Source organism: Cataglyphis hispanica, chromosome 22, assembly GCF_021464435.1.
Source record: "Cataglyphis hispanica isolate Lineage 1 chromosome 22, ULB_Chis1_1.0, whole genome shotgun sequence".
NCBI lineage: Eukaryota > Metazoa > Arthropoda > Insecta > Hymenoptera > Formicidae > Cataglyphis > Cataglyphis hispanica.
The window spans coordinates 3,733,559-3,757,658 of NC_065975.1; the positions used below are offsets into that span (position 1 = coordinate 3,733,559).

The window sequence follows — 24,100 nt, forward strand, 5'->3', positions numbered from 1 at the left end:
TACTCAAGTCCGGAGGACTTCGTAAAAATGGTCATAAAACCATGCAATTTTTTTTTAAAGAGGATAAATATGTCTATAAAATGAGCCCTCTGATGCATGAAATTCACTAATGGTAATAACCTTCTGAGGCAGAATCTCTCGCTTATATACCGAAGACATTAACCGGCATACGATATGATGCATTCGCGTTTTGTTACGCCATTCGAAATAATGAACTGCAAGACGGGGAATTTTAATAAGTCATAAAATGCTCGTCGTTAATGATTAATTAATGAATAGCCGTTAAAATGACTATTATTAACGATTATTATTAATAACTATGACGGGCGGCGTCTCAATTTATTCTCCTTTAATTAAGCGAAAAATTTAACGAAGGAAAAAAGGCGATAAAGAAAGGATCGTTGGTGTTGCACCGAAAACAGGAAACGGGACGTGTCCTGTTCTTATGGGCAACTATAAATATAAAGAGTGAAACTCGATTAAAGTCGGCCATCTCATTTTCCATCCGATTACCTCTCACACGAGAACTAATTCGCCACATGCGGCCCCGAGATAGATTATTAATTAATTCCCTAGGCATCGATCAATTATGGGGCCGAACTGTAATTCCACTCGCGATTATCGATAAACACGCACACGTGCTGCTTTCAACAAGTTTCATGTCGCGCGCGTTTGATTTATCGGGGTGCGCACACCGTAAGCCTAAAGCCAGCGTATAAGGAATCGTTTCGAACTTGTTTCCAAACGAGTTGTTACATCGGTGCGACGGTTAAACGAGTTTCCTTGTTTCAGACCGGGGGCTACTATAATCGGGGCCACTCCCCACGGGCTTCCTCAAATTCACGTGCGCTTTTTAACGAGAAAAGTGTGCGGAAAATGCCACCTTTACGTATACAATATATATATACACACGCGTGTATACATTGTGCTAATCGATAAGGGGAAGGTATTGTGTCGACCCTCCTTTAATTTTCGGACCGCTTTCGTTTGCGGACACGGGTTGACAAAATTAGCTTGTGTTTTTTATAGTCACCTGAAGTTTATTGGTCTAATTCTGGGATATCCTGTACAATTTTAAATATATCTTTGCTCCCTCATAGAGGAAGCTTTGTTTTCATGAAATTTTTTTTTTTTAATTTGATGCCGCAAATTTTGAGATACTGATCTAAATATTTTTGTATGAATAGAATATCATTAAATGACGGTTGACATTGAATTTGATGAGAATTGATGAAAGGAATCATTTTTGGAATGAAATTTTGAGTTTTTCTAAAAAAAAAGATGTGGTTGCTCTAACTTTGGCAAATTTTGAGATATTTTTACTGATATTATAAAGGGAAGAAAATTAAAATTATAAGGAAGCAAAGTTTCTAATTTGCACAATTTTTTTAAATACTATTCACACACACACTCATGAGAAAATTAAAGAAAAATATTTTTAAAACTAATATTTTGGTACAATTATGTACGCATGAAATATTTATTGCGACCATTGCACGAATTTTATGAAACATTCTTGAGATACATTCTCTTGATATACGAGCCACGAATGATCCGGGGTCCTCCTAACAGAGGATTAAATTTTAATTCGCGATTTGCTGTCGAGAAATGACAGATTATTCGACTATCGTACGAAATAATTTAAATGAAAGGATTCTTCAAATTTTTTAAGAATTGAAATATACGTAGAATGCTCTGACAGTTTCATCGCTTGGAAATTATCAGCTCGTTTTTTTTTGCATCGCCAAATATTCGGTCAGTATGTTTATTTTGTGCGTGAGATTATTTGCGCGACAAACAGAAGCTCGATCGAAGCTCGAGCGTTGTTTTATTAAGGGGCTTCCAATATATTTATCCACATATTTGAAGTATAATTTAACTTCTCCTATTAGCGGAAAAGAGTGCCGATTAATTTTCCAATCGGGATAAAATCTTTAATGCAAGTTTTCATCCGTAAAACGTTTTGACCGTTGAAAACAAACCTCACGATGTTAAAGGAACATCTCGATGCAGCGAAGCGTTGCGATCTTTAAACTCACTGCAAACGAGCCGTATTTAGACAAAAAAGGAAGGAAATTTTCTCTTTGTTCGCGCAACGAGATTAGTCGCAAATCGCCCTCTTAGATAGCTTAACCTTACGTTTACTTTGAACTCGTTAAGCTTTATTTCCAAGTATCGTCCTGATTCCATTAAAACAGATTGCAAGGAAACTTTGATCGGCTCTGCCTTAAATAATCGAAGCTGAAGTTCCAAATTTCCGAGCATCTCAAATTCATTGGCAACGGATCTTTCGAGTTAGTTTCTATTCCGTAATTTGCAAGCAAAATTCGCGAAAGTTAGATTCGCAATGTACAAGAGATGGACGAGCAAGTGGAAACTTTATTCGATACTTCAGCGTGTGCGGCTGCATTTTAAATGGACAGCTACTTTGTTCAATGTTCTGAAGCATTTGAATTAAATGTATCATTGCTCGAAATGCATACGCAGCTATGACGTAAAATCGATGGAGTTCATCTGTAAAATATTCAAAGATGGAATCGAGCCGAGTTGAAATTTTGCTGTGAGGTGAATTTCTACTTGTGTAATCCGCCGAGTAGGCAATAAACGAGTAATTTCCTACTCGTTGGCATAAAACAATAGCTTTCGGTAAAATTATACCTTAAATAGATTCAAATTGACCCTTCGAAAAGGGTGATCCAAGTGAATCAGATATTAGATTGAAAATTAAGATGAAAAGTATGAGAAAAAAATTATTCGAGGTAATAATTGTAGAAATATTTATTACAATTGTAGAAATATTTTTCTCATTAAAGATATTTGTAATTCTATTTGAAGTATGCATTTTTTAAATAATGCCGAATATTTCTAAGCATGTAATATCATTTTATTAAATTTTATTTTTTAATAGGGAAACAGAGTTCTGTTGATTTTTCATTTAATTTCGTATTCGTTTAATTTAGACTACGTATATGCGCATTCACGCGCATATGAATATGTATGTCAAAATATATTAAATCAAAAACACGATGAATATATGTATATAATCAAGATGTCAGAAAGGCTTGTCCGTTTTTACCTTCGAGTTTTTCACAAATTCCGACTATTTGAAATTCTTTCATGAATTTGTAAAAATCATTCACATTTTTTTAATGCCTGCAAAACCTTGCAATATGTTTTAGTGACATATATCTTTTATACATATATATGTATATACAGGAATCGTTTTAATTAGATTAATTGTTCGATCGCTACAGAGGATATAAATAAATTCGCGTACAATAATTTTTGCAAATTTACATTTCAAATAAATCAAATATTTAAACAAAGTACTCTTGAGGGGAAAAAAAATATATATAAAATACTCGCAGCTGGATAGAATGATTTCATCTTCTATCCTGCTTCTCGCTTAGCTTGGACAAATTTCAGACAGCGGTAATGGGTTTTGCCTGTGTAATATACAAAAGTCATTTCGATACCAGTCCCACAGAGCGCAGTCGTAATTGAAGTGCTTAAAGAAGAGAAAGGGTGAATCACAGAATTCAAACACATCCGCCGAAAATTTTATTTTCACGCTTATTTTATTACGATTTTTTTAAATCTTTTGCGCTTTAAAATCGTCCAAGTATTAAATTGATAAATAAGAATTTTTTTTTTTCTGTTAAAAATGTAAAAAAGATCTCTGAATGATTGGATGCAACAATGCAGCTTGAAACATGCTTCCCACATTTTTTTTTTTATAAATATACAAAAGAAATATTTATAAATATATGTCGCGAGAAAAAATCGTTCTGTTCGGGGTAATTGAGGTTGCATCGAGAAAACACACGCGTTTGATTGATACAAAAACCGTATATAACTTGCATAGCGCCATATAAATATCAACGTATCACGCGAATGGCTACGCGTCGCTGAAGGCAAAATGCACATGTCCCAGTGCATGGATGCACTCTCTCGCAGAAAGAGATGAATGTTCCACCAGTGGCGATATAGCGCCCGACGTGTTAATATCGAAAATTAAAAACGAGTGACGAACGGTTGATCGCCAATCGAATTTTCTCCGAAAAACGTCAAATCGAGTCTCTACAACTTTATCGGGAAAGCTATGACATGAGAAAAAAGGCTAATATAAATATATCCTGTTGGATTAATAATTTTCAAGTTAATGGACCAATGATCGAATAAAGTGTATTTTAACGAGACGTTTGATAAATTTTACAAGTCGTCATCCGGAGGACAGAGAGGAAAATAACGGCGCGATTAAAACGCCTGGTGGAAAAGAAAAAGTGCAACGGAAACGAAGCGAACTAAAAGAACCAAAGCTTAATCTCGTGGAGTGGCAGTATTTGCGAGTTTTAGAAAACTTATATATTGCGATTCTTTTTCAAGGGATTGCGGAAATTACAATTATATACGCGAGCTGCAATTTTAACTAGATGCGTGTTGGCGAAATAACGTTCTTTCTTTTCACCATTTTTTCTTTTTCTTTTCTTTTTAAGAAAGCACTCGAGATTTGCTTAATCCCCAGCGTGCTTTTTTAATTTCAATCGTAATCGTTAAAAAACTACGATGTAATCCCATGAATTAAATGTTTTCAAATTTTTTATTCCTGTTATCGCTGCATGCTAATATTATATAAATCGTACTTGACAAAATCAAAAGAAAATTATATTTGCCTTTTTAAACGATATGGCTCAAATGATTATATGTGTGTACAAAAATTCAGTGCTTGTATGATTAAATCTTTTTATCTTATATATATATATATATATATATATATATATATATATATATATATTTATGAAATTAAAAAATGTATATTTTCTTTTAATAATATTTTTGTATCCATAAATATATAATTATTTCTACATTTAAAAAAAAATGATATATTATGATAGAATTTTTGAAAACTCATATTAGTATGAAAAGATAAGGTCAAGTATCATTATATTAGCCGATATAAATGTATTTTTTTTTTTTTATTTTCACAAACTTAAAAATAATTTGGAAAAATGATCTCGAGCAATGAAATGTCGTCGATCATTGATTGTCATGATTTCGAACATTGTCGGCAACAAGTGTCATCTCAAAATTATTGATCTTCGCATAACTTGTGAGGAATCATTGTAAAACCATGATGTGGTGGCCGTCATGGCGACTACAAGGTTGCAAGGAGGTGGGTCTTTCCAGAGATGTACCGACTAGGGGAACGGCGGGGAAACGGCGGGGGACCCCGCAGATGCCTTCGAATGTCAGTCTACGGGAGTGCCGCGCAAGGGCGGCGAATTTATTTGCTCCCGCTTTTATCCACTGCATAAAAAAATTTAATACGAATTTTTCGCGAGCGTTGATTTATTTTTACATTGCTTCTTCGCTTCTTCGTGCGACTCGACATCTCGACGTTTGGATTCCGTCGACAATCTCGATATTAATCATTTAATTGCGAATACTTGTTCATTGAAATTCAAGATTATCCACGTGACAAGATTGTTTGAGCTCGAGTTATTCCTGTCACTCTCAAGCGGCTAAGAAAAGATTTTTTGGGGGGACGAAATAATGAATGAATGATAAACGTAGTTTAGTTTATTATAAATGGGAAAATGTATTCTGTTTTATATTTTGAAGTAAGAGGGAATTGAGTGACACAGTCTAGATTGTGGATTTATTCAATTCCAGAGAAAGTGTACTATATGTGAAAAGAGGGGAGGGTCTTCTAATTACATTGTGCTCGCTCTGGGCACCACCTGCTCTCCGTACGCCTCTGAGCTCCTTTCTTTTCAGGCAACAGTCGGGTGAAGCGCATTTGTTAGCAGTGCAGAATTCTCTACTTCGAAAGCCTGTCCTGTCGAGGAACAAAAGAAGTTCGTTGCGAAAGAACCGATGAATGTAGGAAGGATGAAAAAACGCGCGCGCGGAAAATCTTGAAGAGAGAACCACGAACGTAAAAAGGAAACGCGAATAAGAAAAGTTTCTTGAATTGGACAAAGCGCCCAATAACTTGCCCGATGTTTGAAAGTAAGAAGTTGAACTTCAACGGCATCGTCGACGTAGTCGGTGTAAAATTATAGCGATGTTAAAATCTTAATGCTGCACTTACCTTATTAAAGACCATGTCGTTGCAAAGAGAGCAACAAGGCAACCCGCATAATCGAGATACTTTGAAGAAAATTGATTTCTCTTCCTATTAGCTGTTACATTACATTTTCTCATCGTAAAAGAACACTCGTAACATTTTTACGATTAACAAAGAAGAACTTTCGCAAGTTTGTCTTATCTTCGGGAGATTATTTTAACGCGTGGGAAAAAAAAAAAAAAAAATTTCGCCCCGTTTCAGCCACTATTTATGAAGGACGATTTATGGGTCGGGAAGTTCGAGGAAAGTTCGAGGAAAACTTCCTTGAACTTATGGATTATAGAGCAACCCCGAATTCCCTTTATCGTTATGCAGGACAAGGTATTACGATATTTATCGGCCGATATGGCCGTGTCAAAATCCCTGCATATTAGATGGCATAATGCGATATAAAATTGATATATCGACATTTATACACCTCGTAACGCGCGAAAATATCATGTTTCCGAAGTATTTAAAGGACCCGATAATGGGTGATGTCGAGCGTTTCCTTGGGCCCACGTGAAGCATATCCGCGCGTTATATTTAACAAAGTAGACGAACCGGCCAGCCACATAACTTACCATAGAGCGAGGATCAAAAACTGGTTTTGCGCCGTGTGGCAGTGGCTGTGCAACATAGTAATAACGATCGCACGAATAAAACGATCTGCGTCGAAACCGCTGCAACACTGTAAGCAGACCCATTATTAATCGACGCGCCATATCTAAGTGGGCAGAAAAAGTAAGTATAAAGGAAGCATATAGCCGGGGGTCCCCGCGTCCTCTGTTAGGATAAAGGAATGTTAAGCGGCTGTCGAGCGAAAAATCGGCAATTGGTTGAAGCGAGATAGAAGGGAAACACGGCAGGAGGAGGGGAGGAAGAAACGCGAAGAGGGGTGAGGAGGATGAAAAGAAAAGAGAGGGTGGGGGAGGAAAAATTAGTAGCGAGTGCCAAGAGACGCGAAGAAGAGAGAGAGAGAGAGAGAGCGTGACAAAGAACATCGATACGTACTAAGTGCGAGAGTATCGCGGCCGTTATTTATCATCGAGAATATGCGGGCGGCGCTGGAGGGCCGATCTTTGCTGTTGGCAACAGCGCAACTTCCGGTCGGCTCTTTTCGTTATTGGTATTTTCTCGTACAGTCATTCTCCATCCTCGTCAAGCAGTCGCGCGTTGTGCTCAACCATCCATCATGCTCATCCATCAAGCCGCGTGCGCGCGCCAAGTATACTTAAATATAAACGCACTTTAGTATATATATAAGTATACATCGATGCTTGAATCATCCCAAGAAGATGTTGAAGTATAACGATACATCTTCGAAAGCACCAATCTCGCTCGGTAAATGAGCATCCTTAACAATATTGTGAGCGGCGTGAATGTGCATTGCGATGACATTGGACTTTCGCGTTCGCTCTCTTTATTATTAAATAGAGAGTAGCCGAAGAACTTTTTCCATTTTTTTAAATTCTCTGGGAAAAGTATATTAACGATTCAAGCTCGCGCTTGAAGCGAACAAACTTCGCAGAAATGTAGCAATTTATATAAATAAAATTAATATATTAAAATATAAAAAAAAAAAAAAAAACGATATTAATGATAACATATTAATATTGTCACATTAATATGTAAAAATTAAAATAAAAATGGATTATACATACACATGGGAAGAAGAATAAAGCTTAGAAAATTAATATAAAAAAAAAAAAGGAATAAATATTATTTTATTCATTCGAGATTAATTCTTGTCTTTTGACAAGGCCTACCTACTCGAGAGGCGACGGTAATTGAATATAATGGCTAAGCAAACCATAAATAATAATAGATACGCGCAGGCGCGCATTTAAGTTTCACGCGCGTGAAATATGAGGCTCCAAAAACACACTTCTTGTATCGTAAACCATCCGCAGCTATTCGCCCGTCACACTTCTCGCAAATCCGGTTGTACGCCGCCAGTCGCTCCCTTCGCTCGGCATGCCACAAAGTGGCACCGGCAACAGCTGCGACGACGGCGGGGCGGCTGCGGCTACTTCTTTTAACTTCACCGACCGGCCCGACCCGGGCAACACCGAAATATGCTATCTATTTGATATATATATATATATATATATATATATATATATATATATATATATATATATATTCCAAGTATTCGTGCCCAATTCGCGCAAAACACATTACAGAGCGAAGTCCCGTATATCAATCTGTCGCGCCTCCGGGATCGCCAACGGAGTTGTCTACTTCGCTTGCTTCGCTGCAGGAATTTCATCGGCAAAAACCTCCAACTTCATCCGTTCGCTCGTGTTTAAAAAGAGGAGAACGCGAAAGAAAAGGGAAAAGTAAAAAAGGTAGTAATGGCATGACGATGTATTGGGATTCTGCATCCGAAAGGAGAGAGCGATGTGGGAGGGGGGAGGGGGGAATCTGCCGCGAGTGTCGATCTTGACAGATTTATATCATTGTAATAGGAAAGATAAGCTTAATTGTTTTAGATTATTTCTCTCTCGTTTAACACTTGTTTGATTTTATTTAGATTCTTGATTGAGATTGCGACTTTTTTCTTTCCTTTTTTTTTTTTTTTTAAACAAGTCCGGAGAGAAAATAAGTATGCAGTTTTATTGTGAGATTTATCTTCGCTTAACTGCAGAGAATTAATCAATTACGATGAACGCGATAATTATAGACTCATTATCATTAATTGATTTCTCGATTTATGTAAGAATAATACAGGATTATAAAAGTGAAAGGGAGGGTGAAAATGTGCAAAATTAGGAACTTGCACATTGTTCCTTCATCATTTCGTTTCGCTCGCAGAGCTTAAGCTTTTCAAAGTTTTTCAATTTTGGCTTCCTCATTAGAAGAAGATATTTACGAAAGTTACAGATATCTCTCGAAAAATTCAAAATTTTATAAAAAATGAACTCTTCTCGCTGAATTCAATACCAACTATCCTTTAAGGATGCTCTATTTGTGTAAAAAAAAATTTAAACGTGTACAAACATTTGAAAAAAAATTCAAAATTTTATAAAAAAATGAACCCTTTCAGCGATCTTCACTAAAAATTCAACGCCAACCATCCTTAAAAAGAAATTAGCCCGATATCTCAAAAATTGTAGATTTGAAGAAATATGATTATTAAGTTTTGACATTGGCATAAAAACTGGGGAAATAAAAAGACTTTGTCACGAAAATAGCAGAAGCACGCGACGAAACGCGATCGAAATGTAGAACTCTTACAATTATGATATGATTAGTTGTAGATTAATGGCATAACGCTTGAAGTTTTCACGCTACAAAAATTCTTATAACTGCAACACGAAACGACTTGCATTCTTTAAAGCGCAATTGTTTAAACGAACGCAACGAGAATTTGTATTATCTTGGAACACGCCAAGTTTAAAACTGACGCAATTTATGCGCATGTATTTATCGTGACAATTCCTTTTTTCATAATTCCAGGCTTCTCCCCTCTGGAAGAGGAAAAAAAAAAACGAGTACAGATTTTCATATTCCTCCACTCTCCAAGTGTACATTTATCTTGAAATAAGTCTCGTGGAATAAAAGTTCTCGTGTTTTGTCTACGTGTATCCGGCTTTTAATCGATTGAGGTCGATTGAGCGCCGAAATGACTCTATCTATCCTTGTTGCCTCCCAATCCTGTTAGCTTCTCTCTTCTTCGATCACTATCGCGATATTTATGCAACAAATTAAGATGTTCGCGCGTACAACAAAATGGTCGATGCTATCTTCAGTGGGTGTTATGTAGAAACTTGTTGATTTTAAAGGAGAATTTGCGTTAAGGGTTTCCACCTACGTGAACTGGTATTGGATTATGACGTCAGAAGCAAGCAGAGATTCACACTGACGTCTTTATGCCGGCGTAAATCATTTCTTGTCGACGGAGCGCCGTCACTTCAATCAAGCGAACTCTTGAAACGCGGCATAAAATCCGTCGCGGATTCGACGATGGAATATCGCGTAAAATCACGAATGATGACAGCAGCTGTCGAAGCTCTCTAAAATCCGAAATAACTTCCAAACTACGATCCCTTCTATGCTCTTCGTCGTCGTAACGTCAAGATGGCTTAGATAGAATACTGATTATAGCCAACGGCCTCAACTTAACGACGTCAGAAATGTACGACTAATATATATTATTCTCACGTAAAGCTTATGCAAATAACTTCTGTTTAGGGAAATCTCATTTGAGTTCCGTAAAGTGTGCGCTAGTAAAATGCAGCGAAGCGACGAAAATGTCGCTGCCAAAATGCTTTGGGGGGAAAGTGCGGAAACTCACTCTCAGCGGCATAAATGCAATTCCAGATTGATGCGTTATGTTGATGTAACAGCGGAATTATGGTAATTTTTTTTTTCGTAAAACCGGGGACTTTATGTCGAGAACCGAAACGGGACAACAGTTTCCCAGACATAAATTCAGAAGAGCTCAGCGCGCGCGTGAATTTCCTCCTTGCTGACGTCGTAATCCAAGATGCTAGATATATGGTGTTGCTGAGCAATGGACGGCTTAAAAGAAGCAAAAGCTGGTGAAAAGTGGGATGAGCGAGGAAAATTAATTAAGTCCACAAGTGCCGGGATTTACCGGGTCATTCCGAATCAAGCAGTCGAACTTCGTGTCCACCGCACTCCTCCTTTTCATCGATTTAAAATCGATTTTTCTTAACTAATGCGACAGGCACTATCTATTATCTTTATGCTAGAAGTATAATAGAAAAAACGAGAGACTTTTTTCAGCAATTAAGCTTTGCGAGGAATATATAACAAAGTATTATTCTTGGCTTACGTTTAAATAGAAACTTCATTCTCAGACATATCTTACTTACACTTTGAGACTTAGCTGCTTTCTAAGATATTTACTGTTGAAAATTGAAGGATCGTTCGAGACAAGAGATAATTAAGGAACGATAGGGAAAGATCGTCTTCGAAATTTACGATCTCGTCAAAGTCTCGCCAAAGAGCACATCGTGTCTTTAGCTTATTTTAGAATCACTTTATATGTAAATTAGTTAATAAAACTTGAGCCCTCAACTTTACAGACAGTTTCACATTATTACATTATTATCTGTTTTATTTTGTACAAGATTATATTTTTATGGAGCAAATATATACACGTTTCTTTCCGTTGATTTTCTGGCGAGAGGAACTTTCAGTAAAATCTCGAATGGGAACAAATTTGCTTAGCTTTAATTAGTAAACACTTGAGGCTACGGCGGGACATTAAAAGCGAATCGATTTACTTTACCTTAATTAAATAGCAAGTCTATACGAAGGTATCTACTTGCAATAAAATTATAAACATATCGCGAATAAGTGTTTACATAATTGCAGGTATCGGACTGGCCTTTTGCAAAAATGTATTTTTAAAATTGAACTTTATCTTCCTCCCTTCTTCCTTTTTCTCTCTTTCTCCCTCTTCTCCTCCTCCTCTCTTTTATGATAGAATTATGTTCAGTTAATAAATTAGTTCTAGACAAAAATCGATACATGAGTGAGATGCACTTTTAATTAGAAATTTATAATAAAAAATGTGCAAGTCTATAGATATGCGTTTCGAGTTAATGAGATACTTGAAATGTACGAGACAATAATTCCGTAGATATGAGTAGATGATAATTACATTTTTACACACACAGATACAAATGTTAAGAATTTATTAGAATCGTAATAAAATTATAAAATAATACATTAAAAAATTCAAATTAAGCTAAGAATTTTTTTATATCAATATTATATGTATCATTATTATATGTATATTCATTTCCGATTTAATGAATTTCTATGGAATCTACATTTCATTAATAATTTAAATTGTTTTATTAAAGTGATCAATGAAGATATGAGAATGTTATAATTAATTATAACAGTTATGTTACATGTTTGGAATTGGTCATAATTAGTTATATCATAGTTATATTACCGTTATATCACGCGCCATTGTAATTATTAATTAATTTTATTGCAGTTATATTCACACAAATACAGATGCGCATTTTTCTAAATTTAATTATGATTTTTATTTTGCTTATTACATCTTATTATTTTCAAAGAAACGTGCTTTTGCGTTTTAATCAAACTTCAAATACCGTTCATTTTTTCATTGCCTGATTAAACAAAAGATATTTTTATTTTTATTTAAATATAGGTTAAAATTCAATTAAAATTCAAATATTCAGTAGTTAAACGTGCCGACTAAAACAGTACAAAAATTATATCGAGAGTCTTTAGTTGACATTGTCACATCAATTTGCAAATTAGTTTAGAACGTTGGTATGATTTTATATAGTCTTAATTAGCAGATATACACTCAAATATTCTTTCTCAAATATCTTATGCAAATTTACTTAATTAAATTAAGCATAACAAATTTACGTAAAGAGCTTGCTACTTTGAAGGCACTAGAATATACATATATAAGCACTTATATTACATTTGGAAATATTCATGTCAAAAATTATGGGGAGATATATATTTGGTCGACTATAAATAGATTATTGAGGAATTTTTTTAAAATTAATACTAAAAAAAACCAAATTTATCTCATTATTTATATCAAAGATGTATCTCTAATCATTTCCTCCTCTTCCCTTCCCCCCCTCCTGTTATTTTCTAAACCAGAAAAATTATTCTAATATTCAAAAATTTTTTAAATATAAATCTAAATTGTATCTTTTATGTAATTTTTTCTTAATTATGTTTTTTCATAGAATCGCAATCATTTAAGCTTTAAATTCTTTTCTTCTAAATGATAAATTATTCTATATTCTAAAAATTAAGAACAATTTAAATTTCTTATAGTCTTGCGTTAAACGCTACGCTCCGATTTTTGTTTCGACAGATAATTTCGGCGCGACGGCGCAATTGTGAAGGCTAAAAAGTACTTCATCTTCAACAAGAAGGTGTACTCTGAAGGTACTCATTTCCGACGCCAATCGGGGAAATATTTCGGTGCATCCTTCTTACGTGCTGCGCGTTCGAGAGTACTCGCGCGGATCTCTGATTTTCCGAACGAAAAGAAGGGCATAAACGTTCGAAATCCGGTCACCCGGAGAGCGAGCGTGTTCGCGTCGGAGGGAGAGAAAATCGAAGAGGGTTACGCGAGCCTGGGACAAACGCTGGGGACGAACGATCGATTACACGAGGGAGGAGGACAGGAGCGCGGAATAACTCGCGAGTGTTTTTCTCGCGGCTGCGAGCCCTCTCGGCCGTTCAATCGTTTAATCCGCAGGTACACGACACTGGAAATAATCACTCCGTTGTGTCTAGTTAGCATTGATTTAGCATTTGCCGTGCATATATATATATATATATATATATATATATATATATATATATATATGAAAGATAACGGATTATCCACGAATGCCTCTTCATTGCGCCTCTCTTGAAGGAAGATATTAAATATGCAGTAGCTTTAAGAATGAGCCTTCTTGAATATATTATAGAATAATCTCACTACTTTTTTTTTTGTATCGCTAGATTTGCATTTTATGACCAATTTCAGAGAAATTATCAGTTACATACAAAAGTAATACAAATAAAATTTTTTTCTGACGCTTTATAAATTGTCTGAATATTTAACTATAATTAAATACTCTCTGTATGTCTCTCTCTCTTGAGTTAAAAAGGTCAATTACTATGCAAACATTTATTCCTTCACGCTTATACTCTTTCATATGATATAATTATGATCACGCGATGTAAAAGGCTAATATTTTTTTCTTTTACATATATTTATATAAATAAATTTATTCTTTGCGTATCATTCTCATTTGATCTTTTATCACGAGTTAAAATGTCAGCGAGATAAAGCGAATTTGAATACAATAGCCATTATTATTATTATATATAGTTTCAAAATGTCTCTTTGAACATTAACGGAAACTACGATCTACTTTGCAGTTCTTCCGAGAAGTCCGGGAAAAGTATAATAATCCGACGATTTGGACTCTGAGGGTGGGGAAGAAAGTACGCGGAGGAGAGGGACAAGCTCGTTCATAGTCGACGATCAATCGTCGATCAATCATAAGAGGAGGGAAAGTGTGTGGTGGTCGGGGACGACGACGACACGTGGGGATAAGAGAACTCGGGAACGTTCAACGGTTGGATCCGAACGCGCGGTGTTTCAATGAGACAGGGAGATGAGGACGAGGAAGTCGTTGCTGCCGATAGTTCTGCTGTGCGTCACGGTGGTGGGCCTGGCGATCTGCCAGGAGAAGAGATGGTCCAAGCCGACCACGAAGCACCGGGATAAAAGCGCCAAGGGCAAGTACGATCCCGATTACGCGGACAAGACGAGGGAGGAGGATTCCGAGGAGTCTTACTACGATCCAAGCTTCGCCACAGGCTACAAACCTGGCTTCCTAGATAAGCTGGCCGCTTATAGAAACAACAGAGCCATCGACAACTCCAGGTATTAAAAATGTGTAAACATATGTATACAGGATGTATAGTTCCAGGTCAGGTTGATGAAGCTTCAGGGTCTTGTAGGAAATCGAATTTGAAACAAAAAAGTTTCTATAAACATAGATCCAGAAAAGATTTGTTAGAAAGTTAGGTATAGGTAATTAACTTTGGAAAATCATTTTTTCACAATTTTTAAAAATAACTTCAAAACTATTCGGTCATTTGAAAAAAAGTAATGAAATAAATCTGATAGGTAATTAAATAACAAACTAAATTATATCAGTTTCATTTAATTCTGATAAGGTTCAAAAGAAAATAAGCTTAAAATAAAATGAAAAAAGCAGAAACTTGAAAGATCAGCTTTCGATGCTCTTTGTGTGTAAACACTACATTCGTAATGCAAACATTGCAAATGCAAACATAAAAATGTTCTTATTTGATTTTGATCATAACTATTTATCTACAAAGACTTTATTAGCTACAACTTTTTAACAAAGCATTTCTCGATTATGGTTGTTGGAACAAAAAAGAATTGTTCCAAATTCAATTTCCTATAAGATCTTGAAGATCTTTTATTGATCTCACTTCAAACACCCTATATAATACATCAAATAAAATATATATTTTTTTTTAATAATATATATGTATCTCTGATCGATTAAATGAATGAATCATTAAACAAACAATCTACTCGATTTTGTCAGAGAAAAACTGTACTTTTTGCTCGATTTATCAGCGAATTCTTTGGTAATCGGAGATATCATACGTGATACATGAATCTGCGAATTTTCGAAACAGCAAAAAATGCCGCGTACGCAGAAATTGTCTCTCGAAACAGTCGCAAAGCATCTGATCAATTTCATAATAACTGCCGTATATATACTTTACATTTATTTGAATATGATGATAGGTGCTAAGTGATTTTATTTTAGCCAATAAATTCCTTTAGATCAATTATCACGTACATATAGTATCAAGGCTGCGACGCGACGAGAATCTCCTGTCGCCATTGAAATTCTCTTTGATCTTGTTAAAGTAATTAATGGTTTATAAGCGCCTCGCTAATTTTTCTGGTTCAACGAGTGATTTATACAGAAAAAGCAAACACATTTAAATGCAAGTATTCCTTTTAAATTTGTGCGCAATAACGTTTTTATATAGAAAAAATGCACTTTTGCGTTGAAAATTTAACAAAAATTAAATGCATATATTTTATTTTATTAAGTGTTTGTAAAAATTATTATTTTTCCATCGAGTTGTTACTCTATCGAATTATTTAAAAAAAAAAAAAAACTCGACGAAAATTTCGATGGCAACATCACAATTTGAACATTGATCAAAAGGAGCTGACTCAGGAGCTTAATCTAATAGTACCTCTATAGAAGCTAGGTAATTCAAAAGTTTGTTCAGACAATCGAAAACTCGAAGTTCATGAAATACCGAAAAAAAAAAAAAAGAATCGGGAAGAGAATCGACAAATTCGTTAGCCACTGTAATTAATGATAATTCGATTGTTCCAGATCCACGGATGTCGGGTTCAAGAACAATCAGCAGTCTAGTCAGTCGTCGAATCTGCCCAAGCTGCACATGAAATCGAGCGAGGAGGTGGGACGTGAGAAGGGACGGCGATACAAGAACGTGACTATCGCGGACGGCATTTGCCAGAGCATAGATATCAGGAATAGCGTTAACTTCTTCTCGATATTAAGGGATTGCCGCGTTATCGAGGGCTTCCTTCAGATCGTATTGATCGAGAACAATACCGAGGCGGATTTCGAGAACGTCACTTTCCCGGAATTGCGAGAGATCACCGGCTATTTTCTTCTGTATCGCGTGGACGGTCTGAAGACCCTCAGCAAACTTTTCCCGAATCTCGAGGTCATTCGGGGTGACATACTCCTCACGGATTACGCCTTCATGATTTACGAGATGAAGAACTTGCAAGAGGTGAGATTTTCGCGCCAGCTCTTCTTTATTTTCTTCCTTAACTTTTCTGTTTTGTCTTTCCTTAACTTGCCTTTTTTTTTAATGAAATTAGCTTAAAGCTCTTTAACGTGTATGCTAAATTTAATTAATTTAATGTAGTTAATTAATTTAATTAATTATTTTAATTAAGTTAATTTCCTCGTGCTATTCCTCTGCTTTATGTTTATTATTTTAAAATGAACATGAATCTAACATGGATTCTATTACTAAAATTAATAATTTGATACGTAAATAGGTATAATGACTTTTTTTCTGATTCTCTGCGTAAATTTAAATATTCTCTGATATCTTAGTTCTAAATTCGCAATAACTTCAATTTTTAACTATTAATCTTATAAAATATTATATTATCTATATTTTCTTTTTATATTTTCTATGTATCAATTATCGATTTACTCGTAATTATTTTATTTGTTAAAATTTCCTTCTCATTAATATAATTTATTAATAGATTAATTATTACTAAAATAATTATACAAATTGTACACTCATCAATATCTTTAACATCTCGTTAATTTCAATATAAGTGGTTATTAAATTGAAGGGTTTAGAGCAAAAAATTTATTATCTCATTCTACACAAATTCAATCGTAGAGGATTATAAGAGCTTTTGACATTCGATTGTGAATTCATTGTATTTAATACAGACACTTCATGATAAATGGTGTCATGGAACTGCAATTTTTCACATCGCACGAACATTAGGATTTTTATTCGTACGCGCGCACGTGATGCTCATTCGTCACGTAGAATCCATATCGCGATCGTTCATTCCCACGCCGAATCAAGTCTAGTCAGTTCGAAGGTATGGTCGAATATGTTGCTATATAGGACCCGATTAAATGGGTTGGGTCAAGTGACGTTAATCAGTCAATCAAATTAACCGGCTATTCGACCTTTGACTCATGATTCCTCGAAATTTTTTCACAGATCGGTCTCACTAGTCTGACGAGGATCTCTCGGGGCGGTGTACGCATTGAGAAGAATCCCGCTCTCTGCTTCACGAATACTTTAAATTGGAGCCTCATCGTGCCAGCCGGCGAGAATTTCATTAAAGACAACACAAATGAACGGAATTGCCCGCACATGAAAGGTGATAGTTTCAAAATTGTCATTATTTTGTGATAGTTTCAATTTTTTAATACATGTATAATATATAATGCAAAATATTAGACCTTATTAAAGAGATGTGAAGAGTGCGATTTCGATATACAAATGACACCTTAATATTATTTTATTATAGGATGCTCTCAATGTCCTGGCGGTTATTGCTGGACCGCTCAACATTGTCAATTATTGGAGAGGTCAGCATGTCACGAACAATGCCTCGGAAAATGTTACGGTCCCAGCGACAGTGAATGCTACGTGTGTAAACATTTCCGACATGACGGAAGATGCATCGAAAGCTGTCCGCCTAACTTGTAAGTACTTTTGTAAGAATTATGCGATGCGACGTTGTGAAACTTTAACTCTAACTTTTTAACTCTAGTAAGTCTATCTCTCTTATATTTATATTTCATATACAGATATAATATAAAAATATAGATCTACGGATTACTTGATTTCGGTTTAATTGTGTAAATTATCGCGAAGATCCCATATTATTTATTTATCAATTTTAATAAGCTGATGACAATTCTCAACGAAAATTTGCTCGACTGTTTTCTTTCTCTCTGCAATTGTTCGAATATCTTCCATAATTAAAAATTTTATTAAAATAGATTTAATATGAAAAAAAAACAAATTCCAAGATACCTAATGTTGAAAATAAAGAAATTTTGACAGAAAGAAATATGAGATACTGAATTAAATTCTTGTCAAGACAAGATTTCAATTCCTCAAACATTTTGCATATAAAATATTTTAAAAATTGTGCGATTTATGAAGTCCACATGTCATATCATATCATATCTTACATTTTTGCACTCACAGCTTTTGCACATAATGCTAATGAAGAAGGTTTTAAAGTGTCATATGACACACAGTGGTGTTGTGTCCTATCTCTCGCAGTAGGAAGATTTCCTACTGTAACATGAATTTTCTGTTCTGTTAACAGATTCGCGTATTTGTCAAGACGCTGCATCAGCAAGGACGAATGCCAGAAGATGAACCAGTTCAGAAGATTTTCTAAAACTGATGAAACGTGGCGGCCTTTCAACGATTCTTGCGTCACTCAATGTCCTGACGGTTTCGAGGATGATATCGACGAGAAGAATGTACGATATAGTTGCACATTTAATTATTGTGTATATGTTTCGCGAATTTTTTTCTTGATTTTTCTTTTCTCGATTTTACATTACAGGCAACAACCTGTCGGATTTGTACAGGCCAGTGCCGTAAGATCGGAAACGGCGCTATCATACGTCACATTTCGGACGCTCAGAGTTTTCGCGGTATAACGGTGGTTAAAGGCGCCCTAGAGTTTCAAATAAGAAACGGAAATCCGAATATAATGAACGAACTGGCGGACGCGTTTGGTTTAATTGAGGAGATAACAGAATATGTGAAGATAACGCATTCCTTCCCGATCACGTCGTTGGACTTCTTCAAGAAGCTCAAGGTGATCAAGGGTGAAATTTTGGACATTAATAACGCGAGCTTCGTAGTCCTGGACAATCCGAATCTCTCTTCGCTCTTTCCGTCGTCTCAAAATATAACAATAGAAAGAGGCAGACTATTCTTCCATTACAATCCCAAGCTCTGTCTCTCAAAGATAGAGCAATTCGGTAAAACGGTAAACATCACCAATTTCACAGATCTTGAAGTACAACCGGAATCGAATGGTGACAAGGTGGCCTGTAACATTGTTAATATAAATATTACGATAAAAAAGCGAGCCGCAGATTACGTGGTTCTGAGTTGGGACAGCTACAAGCCATCAGAAGGCCAACAGTTGCTTAATTATCTACTAAATTATATAGAAACCGAGAACAAGAATGTAATATACGAGGCGAATGCTTGTGGTAATAACACATGGCAGACCGTAGACGTTGGTACATCTAGCTGGAACTCGACCGTTTCGAAGCATATTACGAATTTGAAACCATACACCAACTACGCCGCGTACGTAAAAACATTCACAGCAAGAAACAAGAATTCCTTTATAAGTCCGGTTGGTCAGTCGGAGATTATCTTCTTCCGAACGAAGAGCGCGATACCCTCAGTGCCGACGAATGTGAGCACGACCGTAATAAGTGACAGCGAGATTCTGCTTAAGTGGGCTCCGCCAGTGTATCCAAACGGTCCCATAGGTTATTATATGATCTCCGGTACGTTTCAACCAGATGACGAGAAGGATCTGATCGAGTCCCGGGATTATTGCACTGACACCTTAGTCAGCGAAACCGAGAAGGAAGAGATACACGAAGTGACGATTAAGACTCCGCTTATCTCGAATCCTAATTCCTGCTGCTTTAAAGACACGAACGCGAAGCTTGCGATTTCTAAGCAGTTCGAGATATTCTGCCACATGAATATGACCATCAGTTACTTGTCACCCGGCTGGAAGGATTATTGCGTCTTCAATACGTACAACTCGCCAGATAGTAAATTTTACGATCTGACAAATAATTTGTCCTCCTCGCAAGAGAGACAGAAAACGGGAATCAACGTCTCTTCAACCACCACAGGTAGTAATATCGCGATCAATCATATAGATGACGAAGTATTCGTATATAATGTCACTGCTGGAAATAATTCGTATCACTTGAAGAATTTACGTCACTATTCTTTATACATCATCACAATCGCCGCATGTGGCGTGAAGATGGATGACGATATGCCGATGTGTTCGTCTATTCAATACGCGAACGCTCGAACTAAAATGCGACCGAACGCGGATGACATTCATAATGTGAAGGTCCATGTTTCGAACGACACGATAGTCGAAGTCATTTGGGAATCGGTCAAGAATCCGAATTCATTCACAGTCTCCCATACCATTGAGTATACGAATTTAGACGTGAAGGACGCGAAGAAAAGCACCGAATGCATACGTAGAACGTACACCGGTCGTAAGGAGAGATATAACAATCATTATATCAAGAATCTTAGTCCAGGTAGATACAGTCTGAGAATACGCTCTACTTCGCTGGCGGGTGATGGCACCTTCACCAACGTGATTTACTTCTCCATCGGTCTATCGGACCACAGTCAGATAATATTGGCGACGCTGCTGACCCTAGTTGTGTTACTCGTCGCTATAATCGTAGTGGCGCTCCTTATCAAGAATCATCAAAAGAAACGTACGCAGGAGCGATTGATAGCCAGTGTGAATCCTCCAAATTATATTACGGAGACCAAGTACGTCATTGACAGTTGGGAAGTGCCGAGGGAAAACGTTGAGATCCTGGAAGAGCTTGGTTTGGGTAACTTCGGCATGGTATATCGGGGTTATTTGCACGGCACCGTGCAAGTGGCCATCAAGACGATCTCCGAAAACGCCAGTCAGCGGGAGAAGAACGAGTTCCTGAACGAGGCATCGGTCATGAAGAACTTCTCGACGTGGCACATCATCAAACTCTTAGGCGTGGTCTCCATGGGCAATCCGCCGTTCGTCATCATGGAGCTTATGGAGAACGGCGATTTGAAGACGTATCTACGTAGGATACGTGACACCCAAATGGTACCCGATGCGTCCAGGATAATGAGAATGGCAGCGGAGATCGCCGACGGTATGGCCTATCTCGAATCGAAAAAATTTGTCCATCGCGATCTGGCCGCGCGCAACTGCATGGTGTCGAAGGATCTCGTTTGCAAGATCGGTGATTTTGGTATGGCAAGGGACATTTACGAGACCGATTACTACAAGATCGGCAAGAAGGGCTTGCTGCCAATACGCTGGATGGCGCCGGAGAATCTTTCCGACGGTGTGTTTACGTCTGACTCGGATGTGTGGTCTTTCGGCGTCGTTTTGTACGAGATACTTACCCTCGCCGAGATACCATATCAGGGTTTCTCGAACGAGGAGGTGTTACATCATGTGTTGCGCAAGGGCGTGCTACACATACCACGTAACTGTCCAGAGACCATACAGAAGATTATGGAGAAGTGCTTTAAATGGCGGCCAAGTGAACGTCCTACCTTCATGGAGATTGTCGCCGAACTGGAGCCATTTTTGAATCAGGACTTTTGCGAAAAGTCCTTCTACCATTCGGACGAGGGGATCGAGATACGCAGTCTCGGCATCAAAAAGGTCTACCATAATGCCGCGCCGATTCGATTTCACTGGGGTCACGAGACCGCCAGATGGGTGAAGGACTTCGAGGACAATGTGACGCTGCTCGATCAGATGAAGGCGGGCACCAGTCGCGGGCGGATCTTCAAGAATGGTTTCCAGCACTTTGGTAATGTAACTAACTTCGAGGACGTTCCGCTTGATCGATGAGATTAGAGTTATATATAAATTATAAGCGAAAAAAATCTTAGCACGAGAGAAAGATAACGCTGCTTGAAGCTCTCATTGATCACAAGATCTGTGGAAGAACCTGTAGATATTAATGTACAAACAAAATACTCAGGGCAATACGCGAGTGGTCCTGACGAAATTGTTGGATGAGATAAGATGTTACCAAGTCACTTGTTCGCCAGCGCGGCAATAGCTCGTGTCCTTCTCTCGTTGCGGACCAAACGTAATTAGATCTTGACGGTGGATAGCAATGCGAGGAGACCTCGGGAAAGATGGTGTTGTGTTCGTATTTAAATTAAGCCATTAAATAATTAAATAGAGGTAGTGTTTCTACCTTGATCAACCTAGTGAAAATTGCAGCTTCGCATTTCTGTGTTTTCTTTCTCATAAACACGCCCGGGAGCTCCGAATCTTTTTGCCATGTATCGACTATTCATTCCTTTCAGAGTTACTTTTTTCTTTGCATACAAGTCCTGAAGCAATATTCTCGAACTTCGTGCTTTAACGATAAGAATCGAAAATTCACGTAAAGTATTCTTTTACATGTCTTTTGCATTTCTTTCTATATTAAAAAAAAAATTCTTTCACATTTTCATACCGGATCAGGGATAATAAATATCGTGATCAGGAATAATAAATACCGTGATCAGGGATAATAAAGCATTAGGATTTTTATTCCACTTTCGATTGATTGAATATACCAATAACGTGACTAGAAATATTGATCAGAATCTGGATATATTTTCTTTTCCTTACCATATCAAGTATAAATATGAAATATATATGGACGTCTTTAATCAGCATAAAGAGAAATTTTGAATAAAAATGCACGAGATGAATACGATATATATATATTAATTATTGATTTTATGAGCTTATTATCGTCATCAGAACACCAATTCCGCCTCAAATTTCTGATTGTTTCGAGAAATGTTGTTTCATGATTAACTGAAGACACACACGACGCGAAAGAATGATAATTTACGTAAACCAGAGTTCCTTGTCGCACGCGCGTCCGTAATTATTACGGTGTATAATCTCAAGGTTGTAAATAATTACTCTACTTACACCCAGTTATCGTATGATAAGTTAATAGAACTTGATGCAATATATAGTCCCCGTAATTAATTTATCAAAAGAGTTTAAAAAAAAAAAAGACAAACTTTATCCTCGCAAGCGTAAATAAAGTTACAAGTTTCCTCGCAAAAGTGCGGATACCTCGTAGATAATTATTGCAATAAGAGCGTATCTACAATCTCTACGATATATTCACAATCTCTATAAAAGTTTTAGTGTAGACAGGCTGAGTGGGAAGGGGAGGTGGGGAGGGGGAGGTCGTGATGGAGCGGTCGTAAATCAGGGATGTTGGTCAGGTCACACGTTTAAGTTTTCTGCACGGCATAAAATTATATAGATTTGAAGAGTGTGTTTTAGCCTCGGATCTTCTGCAGATACGGAATTGGCAGTAACGTAAACAATCAGTAGATAGTAACGACAAATTAGGTGATAGAAGGAAATGCAATATGTTGAAATAACTAGGACGGATCCTATCAGTATAATTCTATTCTATACTTTAGTTTCTGCTTCCTTTGCAGAATTTTTTCGTCGGTTCTTCTATTCGTGAATGCCATCATGATTTTATACCAAACATTTTATTAGGTGCATTTATTTGAATCCTTCGTCATGTCGTCGTATCTTGGAATTCAATAATCACTATGAGCACAGATTACAACTAATGCTATGGAACATATATGAAGTCTGAAATCTGATTCGAGAGAGATTCGAAAACAAAATTCTCGCTAAACGGCGAACTAACATACTTTACTGAATATAACTAATACAATAATGAACATGCAAATATCTTTGTTGGCATAAAAACAAATTTGCCTTTCTTCTCGCATTTTAACTTCAAAAGAAAAAAAACACAGAAAGCATCTCATGTTTGTAAAAGAGAATTATTCCGCAATCAATAGACTAATTTTTAAATTTGATAACTCTAAAATCCTAAATTCAGGATTATCATAAAAATATATATATTTCACATAAATTTGTATCGCAGACTGATCTCTCTGTTTTTATTTATGCATTTTTTTATCCGATTTCTTGCATTTTATTTTAAAATAATATTAAATCTTCTGTGCATAGTAATTGAAAAAAAGCATTTCTGATAGTGT

General features: G+C 36.5%; 1 protein-coding gene across 4 annotated transcripts in view; it reads left to right on the plus strand.

Annotated features, from left to right (window-relative positions):
* LOC126857718 (insulin-like peptide receptor) overlaps nt 1–24,100 on the plus strand; it is an 84,343-nt gene that overhangs the window by 44,863 nt on the left and 15,380 nt on the right. For 3 of the 4 annotated variants that reach the window (XM_050607409.1, XM_050607411.1, XM_050607410.1), the window contains exons 3-8: nt 14,030–14,540; nt 16,054–16,480; nt 17,450–17,612; nt 17,763–17,940; nt 18,576–18,735; nt 18,822–24,020. In XM_050607409.1, the coding sequence (XP_050463366.1) occupies nt 14,269–14,540; nt 16,054–16,480; nt 17,450–17,612; nt 17,763–17,940; nt 18,576–18,735; nt 18,822–21,905 (4,284 nt within the window). In that variant the 5' untranslated portion in view covers nt 14,030–14,268 and the 3' untranslated portion in view covers nt 21,906–24,020. Of the gene's footprint in view, nt 1–14,029; nt 14,541–16,053; nt 16,481–17,449; nt 17,613–17,762; nt 17,941–18,575; nt 18,736–18,821; nt 24,021–24,100 lie in introns of those variants that run through there. The other variant, XM_050607412.1, reaches the window with a different exon arrangement.